This window comes from Neoarius graeffei, chromosome 28, assembly GCF_027579695.1.
Source record: "Neoarius graeffei isolate fNeoGra1 chromosome 28, fNeoGra1.pri, whole genome shotgun sequence".
In the NCBI taxonomy this organism is placed as follows: domain Eukaryota; kingdom Metazoa; phylum Chordata; class Actinopteri; order Siluriformes; family Ariidae; genus Neoarius; species Neoarius graeffei.
In genome coordinates, this window is record NC_083596.1 from 14,641,846 (window position 1) to 14,652,112 (window position 10,267).

Below are 10,267 nucleotides of genomic sequence, written 5' to 3' on the forward strand. Positions count from 1 at the left end.
TATTTAACATGTCTTTGTAAACACCGGCTTGAGAATATTAAACATGTAAAAGCTTCATATTATTAAAAACTGCATATTATCAACTGCTTTATGTGATAAAATTAGACTTATATGCTTTATTGGGATTCATTTTTCAATTTTGACCCCATACTACTGAAAATATGTTCAGATAAAAGCAATGGTAATGGAATTATTGGGACTTGCACAGATGGAAAGATAATTGGGGCGAACCTCAAACTTCCACATGATATGATACTATTTCAATTCATAAGGCAATGATTTGATACATGATGATGATGCCACTATGATCAGAATGTGAGCTACTGTGTTCTGAATCTGAGGAGTCGTACTGTTAATTTATAAATGATGAAAATATAGATATGGACAGTTTAAAAAGCATCAGTTACAGGCAAATCACCTGACGAGCCTATTAATTAATTTAAGTTTATTTTTTAAGTTTACAAATATGAATTATTTTTGCACACCAGTTGTTTTTTACCTTTTGATAATAATTGATTTATGATTAATCAATTGTTGTATTTTAATTAATTTAAATAATTAAAAAAAAGCTAAATCATTGATTTGTTATGCTCCGAACAGATAAGGGTATGAGAGGACAGACAGACGGAGAGTTGGACAGACAGACAGACAGACAGACAGACATTTGCAACCAATAAAAGAAATTTCAATAAGCTAATATGAATTTAATATGAGATTCAGTAGAATATATTATGTTTTCAATATAATAAGCACTGTGGTGACTTATTTGCAACTATTAAATTAGAATTGACCATATTACAACATTCCCTCATTGTTTTACATAAGTATTACTCATGAAGGAGAAAATGGTTCTGTTCTACAAATGTTAACATCAGCTATATGCACTATATATACACACACTAGCATAGCAGTCAAAAGTTTGTACACCCCTACTCCCTACATCCATAGGTTTTTCTGTATTTTGAGTATTTTCTACATTGTAGAACAATACTGAAGACATCAAAACTACGGAATAACGTGTGGAACATATATGGAATTATGTGGTAAACAAAAAAAGTTTAAAAACCAAAATGTTTGATATTTTAGACTCTTCAAAGTAGTCACCGTTTATCTTGATGACGCTTTGCACACTATCTGCGTTATCTTAACCAGCTTCATGAGGTAGTCACCTGGAATGCTTTTCAATTAATAGGTGTACCTCATCAAAAGTTAATTAGTGGATGAGTTCCTTGCCGTCTTAATGTGTTTGAGGTCAAACAGTAAATAGTGAATAATAAAAATACAGTAAATAAATTTCCAGGAGCACCAGTAATAGTGGCACGTGTATTTTGTTTTTTAATAATTATTTCTTGATGAGGGATTTGTTTTTCTCTGAATATTTTTTTCAATTAAAGGTTGGATTTTTCTCATTTTTTTCAGTGTAATATGAAGCAATTTCACCAAAAGGTGGATTTTTAAGAAGAAGAAGAAGCCTTTGTCACATGCACACTCAAGCACAGTGAAATTCGTCCTCTGCATTTAACCCATCTGAAGCAGTGAACACATACGGTACAAGTGAGCATTGAGCACACACTCAAAGCAGTGAGCAGCCATGCTACAGCGCCCAGGGAGCAGTTGCGGGTTAGGTGCCTTGCTCAAGGGCACTTCAGCCCAAGGCTGCCACATGTTAACCTAACCGCATGTCTTTGGACTGTGGGGGAAACTGGAGCACCCAGAGGAAACCCACGTAGACACGGGGAGAACATGCAAACTGCACACAGAAAAGCCCCTGTCAGCCACTGCACTCAAACCCAGAACCTTCTCGCTATGAGGCGACAGTGCTAACCACTACACCACTGTGCCAACCTTTTTCTTTAACACCACCCCATTTTTGATAATTTTTAAAAGGGGGGGGGGGGGGGGGGGGTAATAATTGTGGAGGGCACTGTATAAGCATTTTGCATCTGTTTTCAGATTCTTTTCTTATCACAAACAATATCTGTTGTGATCACATGAACTGTGATTATATTAACTGTGAATTAGCAGTAAGCCTAATGCTGTGTGCAATAACAAAAACATATTTTCCCAATTTTTCTATCAATTCATTTTATTTTTAAAGCTTTAGATATTTTTCTTTCATTTTATTAAATGAAAACAATTGTTTCTATAATAGTTACAGTTCAGTAACATTATTTCAGTGGAGAACAATGAAGAAAATGATGTCTGTCATGGAAGTCGAAGGGCAAATGCAGGAACGTCAGTAGATGTTAACCTTACGCAATTATACAACATGAATTTTAAACCTAAACTCAACAAAGACTTTATGGTGTGCCTCATCAAAAGTTGATTAGTGGACTAGTTTCTTGTCTTCTTAACATGTTTGAGATCAAACAGTAAATAGTAAATAATAAATAATAAAATACAGTAAATAGCCCTATTCCACAACTGTAGTAATCCATATTATGTCAAGAAGCGCTCAGCTAAGTAAAGAGAAATGACATCCATCATTACTTTAAGACATGAAGTGCCTTTTAATCAATAAAAATACAGAAAAACCATTGAATTTGAAGCTGTGTCCAAAATTTGACTGGTACTGTATATGGGCAAAAGTCTGTGGACCCCTGAACATCACACCCACAATTGCTTGTTGAATATTCTGTTCCAGATTTACAGCAAATCCCTCTTTGCTGTAAAAATAATCTCCACTCTTGTGGGAAGGCTTTCACTAGATTTGGGAGCGTCGCTGTGGGGATTCGTAAATAATAGTAAATGGGCAAAAGTCTGTGGACCCCTGCGCATCTCACCCACAATTGCTTGTTGAATATTCTGTTCCAGATTTACAGATTTACATTCAGAAACAAGAGCTTTAGTGAAGTCAGACACTAATGTTGAACAAGGAAGTCTGGGGTACAGTCAACATTCCAGTTCATCCCAAAAGGGTCCATAGCAGTGGCGGCTGGTAGTCTTTCAAACAGGGGAGGCTGGTTGGTTACGATATTTCCAGATTTTAAAAGAAAAAACATCAATTTTGCCCATACTCTTGCCTCTGATCTGGCTGATTGTTGGCAGCGTCACAAACTGTGAAATAACAGGTTCTTTTGGCCCATTAGCCTACTGTCCAATATACATGATGGTGGTGTTGGGAGGGGTTTATATTTTAACATTTTATATTTTAAAATTGTGGCATGTTGTTTAAAAATTTATCATTATTGAAAGCAGCTCTTTGTCAGGAACCTCAGCAGTAGAGCTGGGTGCCACACATTTCATTCAATGACACTTTCCCTATATTTTACTTATTTTGACTGAGAAATGTTTTATTGACAATTTTGATAACCCTTCACTTCTAATCCAGGTCTGTAGTGTGAAATGTTCTCGGCTGTGTTTTTGTTTAAAAATGTTTTCCAAATTGTAGCTGTGTTTAATTCATATCCAGAAAAATATATATTCCAATATAATATACTCAGCATAAACATTTTAAATAGATTCTATATTTTTGGTCCATCCATGACATATTACTAAAGTAGCCTATTTACTGTTGTTGATGTGGGTCACTTGCTGTTAGCCAATTCACTTTCTCGTACCAGGAGAGCTGAAAGGAACGAGTATTATTCCCTACCTTTTTCACCAAGTCAATTTGAGGCGTTGGTCTACCCTGCTCTTTAATTTTAATATTTTCCTCGAAAGGAAGACTGGCAAATGGCTTCGCCAAAATTAAATCAGCAATGCTTGGCATCCGTGCGCAGCTTTCTTGCTAGCTGACTAGCCCTCTCAAGTTCAAGTTCAGTCACTCAAATAAACGAAATTTCTGGAACTAAGATAGCAAACTTGACAACACTATATTTACACTTTATTTACAATGAAAATATATACAAACTAAAAAAGCTGGTAGAAACCGTATGTAATGAATGAAATCGAAATGTAAGCTGAGCTCTTACAATACACCACAGCACTTGTGAATCCGCATGGGACTGCACTGAGATTCACCGCTGCCTGTCTATAGTTGAAACGAGCTGTCAATCAAAGAAAATATCCGGCCGCTTTCACCAATCACCAGTCTCCTCGCGGAACCTGCCATGTCCCTCCCATGTGAGGCTGGGAGTCCGTAGGCGGGCGTTTTCGCAGTATTTGTCCAATAATCGTCTTGCATTTTGAGATTGAAAAGCGCAGAGCTCCCAAATGCCATTGAAGTCCACTGAGGCTGCGCTGCATCGCGCTGTCACGAGGGGGAGAAACTCACGCGCACATTAAAGTTATAAGGGCATTTTTAGAGGAGGCTGAGCCTCCCTCGTTGTCTTAGAGCAATCACCCATAGACTTTTGCCCATTTACTGTTATTTACTATTTACTGGGCAGTACAATGGTTTAAGTGGTTAGCGCTGTCGCCTCACAGCAAGAAGGTTCTGGGTTCAAGCCCAGCGGCCGACAGGGGCCGTTCTGTGTGGAGTTTGCATGTTCTCCCCGTGTCTGTGTGGGTTTCCTCCAGGTGCTCCAGTTTCCCCCACAGTCCAAAGCAGTTAGGTTAATATGGGACAGCCTTGGGCTAAGGTGCCCTTGAGCGAGGCACCTAACTCCCAACTGCTCCCCAGGTGCTGTTAGCATGGCTGCCCACTGCTCTGGGTATGTGTGTGTGTACTCATTGCTCACGTGTGTGTTCACCGCTTCAGATGGGTTAAATGCAGAGAGGAATTTCACAAGCGTGTGATGAATAAAGTTCTTCTTCTTGGGCTCATTCAGAAACAAGAGCTTTAGTGAAGTCAGACACTGATGTTGAACAAGGAAGTCTGGGGTGCAGTCAGTATTCCAGTTCATCCCAAAGGTGTTCAGTGGGGTTGAGGTCAGGGCTCTGTGCAGAACACTTGGGTTCTTCTACTCCAATCTTAGCAAACCATGTCTTCAAGGAGCTCACTTTGGGCACAAGGGCATGTCATGCTGGAACAGGTTTGGGTTGCTTACTTCCAGTGAAGGAATTTGTCATGTTACAGTATACAAAGATATCCTATACCGGTATTCTATTGATATTCTAGGTATTCTATACCTCTAACTTTGTGAAAACAGTTTGAGGAAGACCTACATATTGGTGTGATCAGAAGTCCACATACTTTTGGCCATACAGTGTATAATTATGGGGCTCCATAAAATAAGACAAGAATAAAAGAATCCATATACCATAAAGAATCTCTGCATAAAGAGTATGCATGCGTGCGTGTGTGTGTGTGTGTGTGTGTGTGCGTGAGTAGGTGGGGGGGTGCAATGTACTGTATAAATGACACTCCCATTTACAACCTCATGGTTAGTTTTCAGTGTGGCTGGTTGGCATAAATCTCTTCAGCTTCCATGCAGCGGTTGGTGTAGTTGTAACTATTATTTTTAGCCTTAGCTCCTTTAATAAAAAGAAAGAAACAAGTAAAAAAAAGTTGCAAGCGCCATGTTCAGAGCATGCAGAACAACTTATAAACAGTAACGATAAAGACCACAATGTTCCGTATCTGATTGAGGCTCAGTAAAGAAAAAAAAAGAAAGAAAAAAAACCAAGAAAGATTTCATGGTTAGCTTGATCATTATCTTTCAATAGCTGTACTCACCTTGCCAGTTACTGCTGTCTTTCTTTTCATTGCACTCTTTGTCATTTCCTGAAGGTAAACAGAGCAACTTTCTGGTTTTAACTCCACAAAGATGTAACATCATGTTGAGAGATTGTTGCATTTCAGGTCATATTAATTTGCTTGATTTCAGATTTCATGGGGGTCAATTATTATTATTATTATTATTATCATCCCATCCATCCATTATCCATAACCACTTATCCTGTGCAGGGTCGCGGGCAAGCTGGAGCCTATCCCAGCTGACTATGGGTGAGAGGCGGGGTACACCCTGGACAAGTCGCCAGGTCATCACTATTTATTTGTTTGTTCACTCAAAATGAACTTACTCTAACTGACCCTAAGTGCATTTTAATTGGTTGATTAAACTGCCTTTGGGTCTGTGAGTGCAAATTCAGAAATAAAAGCACTAATGATCTAATAAAGAATGTGACAACACACATTTGCCTGATGTGCTTAAATATCATATTCGAGTAATATACAGTGGTGCTTGAAAGTTTGTGAACCCCTTAGAATTTTCTATATTTCTGCATAAATATGACCTAAAACATCATCAGAGTTTCACACAAGTCCTTAAAGTTGATAAAGAGAACCCAGTTAAACAAATGAGACAAAAATATTAAACTTGGTCATTTATTTATTGAGGAAAATGAGCCAATATTACATATCTGTGAGTGGCAAAAGTATGTGAACCTTTGCTTTCAGTATCTGGTGTGACCCCCTTGTGCAGCAATAACTGCAACTAAACGTTTGCGGTAACTGTTGATCAGTCCTGCACACTGGCTTGGAAGAATTTTAGCCCGTTCCTCCGTACAGAACAGCTTCAACTCTGGGATGCTGGTGGGTTTCCTCACATGAACTGCTCACTTCAGGTCCTCCCACAACATTTCCATTGGATTAAGGTCAGGACTTTGACTTGGCCATTCCAAAACATTAACTTTATCCCTCTTTAACCATTCTTTGGTAGAACGACTTGTGTGCTTAGGGTTGTTGTCTTGCTGCATGATCCACCTTCTCTTGAGATTCACTTCATGGACAGATGTCATGACATTTTCCTTTAGAATTTGCTGGTATAATTCAGAATTCATTGTTCCATCAATGATGGCAAGTCGTCCTGGCCCAGATGCAGTAAAACAAGCCCAAACCATGATACTGCCACCACCATGTTTCACAGATGGGATAAGGTTCTGATGCTGGAATGCAGTGCTTTCCTTTCTCCAAACATAACGCTTCTCATTTAAACCAAAAAGTTCTATTTCGGTCTCATCCGTCCACAAAACATTTTTCCAATAACCTTCTGGCTTGTCCACGTGATCTTTAGCAAACTGCAGACGAGCAGCAATGTTCTTTTTGGAGAGCAGTGGCTTTCCCCTTGCAACCCTGCCATGCACACCATTGTTGTTCAGTGTTCTCCTGATGGTGGACTCATGAACCTTAACATTAGCCAATGTGAGAGTGGCCTTCAGTTGCTTAGAAGTTACCCTGGGGTCTTTTGTGACCTCGCCAACTATTACACGCCTTGCTTTTGGAGTGATCTTTGCTGGTCGACCACTCCTGGGGAGGGTAACAATGACCTTGTATTTCCTCCATTTGTACACAATCTGTCTGACTGTAGATTGGTGGAGTCCAAACTCTTTAGAGATGGTTTTGTAACCTTTTCCAGCCTGATGAGCATCAACAACGCTTTTTCTGAGGTCCTCAAAAATCTCCTTTGTTCGTGCCATGATACACTTCCACAAACATGTGTTGTGAAGATCAGACTTTGATAGATCCCTGTTCTTTAAATAAAACAGGGTGCCCACTCACACCTGATTGTTATCCCATTGATTGAAAACACCTGACTCTAATTTCACCTTTAAATTTACTGCTAATCCTAGAGGTTCACATACTTTTGCCACTCACAGATATGTAATATTGGATCATTTTCCTCAATAAATAAATGACCAAGTATAATATTTTTGTCTCATTTGTTTAACCGGATTCTCTTTATCTACTTTTAGGACTTGTGTGAAAATCTGATGATGTTTTAGGTCATATTTATGCAGAAATAGAGAAAATTCTAAAGGGTTCACAAACTTTCAAGCACCACTGTAAATTAGATTATATTTATAAAATGCCACTTTAATCAGAAGGGAGGCTTTGAAAAGGGTTTTAAACTTAAAGCTTTCCCTGGCTGCAAAATGTTTAAGAGCTAGAGTTAGAACCTACAAATTGAATCAAGAAAGAAAGAGAGAGAGAGAGAGAGAAAGAAAGAAAGAAAGAAATTTCTTACTTTTTTCAAATCCTGAGTTTGCATAGATCCTTGTATTTGATGCATCTGGAATAAACAAAAATGAAAAATTGTGTTAAAATAAACACTCTTTCTAAAATCTATGATACAATTATGTAGTTGAAGCATCACTCACTAGAATGAGCACGCTTTATACAACATATTAAAACCACAAGAAGGATGAGAGCAACCGCTCCTCCTCCTACTATGAAGGGCCAGTTCTTGAGCAAAATATTCTCGGCAGTCTGTACTATAAAAATAAAAATAGAAATGTGAACAGAAATTTAGGTTCATTGTATCCAGAACATCATGAATCAGTCGCATACAACATGTGTGTATCCTTGTATGAAGCTTACTTAGCTGTATCTCCTGATACGCAATTCTGCAGCTGGTCCCATTAAACAGCTCACAGCTGTAGAGACCCCGATCATACAGCTGCACTTTCTCAAGGAGGATGGAGAAGTTTCCAGATTCAGAGAGCTCAGGAAACGCCTTGATGCGTCCACCTTTGTTATTCCAGGGACGCAGTTCTCCCTTTAGAAGGATCTCCAGTAGATTGTGTGATGTTGTGTTCCTTTGACTCCACACTACTGCTATATCTGCAGTCTTATCTGATCCGAGGAGAGTTGGATTAAAGCTACACGGCAGCAGGACATCAGACTGGAGTTTAACAGAAATGTTGCCTTGATCAGTGTAGCTGCTTGGACACATTACACCCCCTGTATACAAATGACAAAACCATTATTAAGGGACAGTTAATGCCTTGGAAGTCAAGGGATTGTAAGACTGGAGTTCAGTAGAAATGTTAATGCATATTAAAAGTTCATTTGAGCACATGCTTTCCCCATAATTAAAGAGCAAAGTGTTAAATTGTACTTAAGTAATATAAAACAATTAAGTTGTACTCAAACAGTACTGTAGTATAAAACCCTGGAGTTATACAGCAGCAGAACATCAGACTGGAGCTCAATAATCAGGCTGATTCTGTTCATAAGTTCGCTTTTGCATATGTTGTTGTTGGGAATTAGTACACTGAAAAAAGTAACCTACCGTATAGAATTTACCCAATAAATCTGAGGTAACAATTTGCATTGACTTGTTTGGGGTAGATTTAATTCCATATATTGAGTATAAAATAACTGAAATAAAAAGCTATGAAATACTTAAATTGGGTAAAATTTACCTCACATTTATGTATCTATTCAACAGCTACTTTCTCATTGAAATTGGGTAAAATTATCTCTTGTTTGCTAGTAGGTAATACCTGATAATTACTAATCAAAGGTAATTAATATCACTTATGGTAGTAACCATTACTTATTCTGAGAAGGTAAGATGTACCCCCCCAAAAAAAGACTTTCAGATGGTTCATCATCTCAATGTTTTTAATCCATAAAATCATCAAAAAAAAAACACAGAATAAAGTGCAGTACAACAGCTTCACACAACATTTCAAGTAATGAACCTGTTTTATAACTCACTAACTAACAGCTTCAAATGTTTCTGGACTGACCAAATCTGCAGTTCAGGTGCATTTATACAACAAATAACTGAACCGCCTTGTTTATATGCAGCAATGATGCACCAAATGATCAAAAAACACAAAATAAAGTGCAGTACAACAGCTTCACACAACATTTCAAGTAATGAACCTGTTTTACGGTATACCGTAGCTCACTAAACTACTGTAACAGCCGAAGAGAGGAAGATGGCAGTCCGAGAGTTCCCTGGCTGACTGCAATAATTCCTAAATATTCCTTGTCTGACTGCAATAATAGAGTAAATTTTATCTGGTTTGCTTAGATTATATTTACCACTCTCCAAAATCACTTCTTACAGTGTAAAGAACATGAGCGAAGACTATTCAGGCACTTAAATAAGATTTAAATCTTGTAAAAAAAAAAAAATCATCCTTGCATTTGCACTTCAGCACGTTTGCCCTGGTTTCAGTTTTGCACAAGCAATATCTCTGATGTTTAAACAGTTTATAGACCTTAAAAATTCTTCATCTTTTTTTTTTTTTGGGGGGGGGGGGGGGGGTACACAATACTGTAGTATAAAACCCTATAGTTATACACTTAAGATGAAAACAAAATAAATAAATGAAGCAATAATCTAAAAGTAGTGTGCCTGTTTTTAAAACAGAAAAAAAATGATTAGCGCTTAACATGCATAACTCAGGAGGGGAAAAAAAAACAGGTCAAATTTTAAAATGTAACTTACCGCTCATGTATGAAATGCGGCATATAGACAGCCACACTATCCAATGTGTCATCCAACAGAACATTTCTCTTGCTACTCTGTTGTAGTATTCAAGAACTTTTATAGCATTTCTCACTTTTCAGATGGACTATAAAGGTGTTTACACCACAACCACTTCCTGAAAACCTACATGTGATTCTAATGGTAGAGGCATGCAA

General features: G+C 37.9%; 1 protein-coding gene across 1 annotated transcript; it reads right to left on the reverse strand.

The window, feature by feature from the left end:
* Positions 1-683: 683 nt before the first annotated feature.
* LOC132875565 (uncharacterized) lies at positions 684-10,232 on the reverse strand. The gene is made up of 6 exons (XM_060912434.1): positions 10,071-10,232; positions 8,204-8,566; positions 7,984-8,097; positions 7,851-7,895; positions 5,561-5,608; positions 684-5,358 (listed from the first exon to the last, which is right to left on the reverse strand). The coding sequence occupies exons 1-6, from the start codon at positions 10,132-10,134 to the stop codon at positions 5,276-5,278; spliced, it is 717 nt and encodes a 238-aa protein (XP_060768417.1). The 5' UTR covers positions 10,135-10,232; the 3' UTR covers positions 684-5,275.
* Positions 10,233-10,267: the final 35 nt, after the last annotated feature.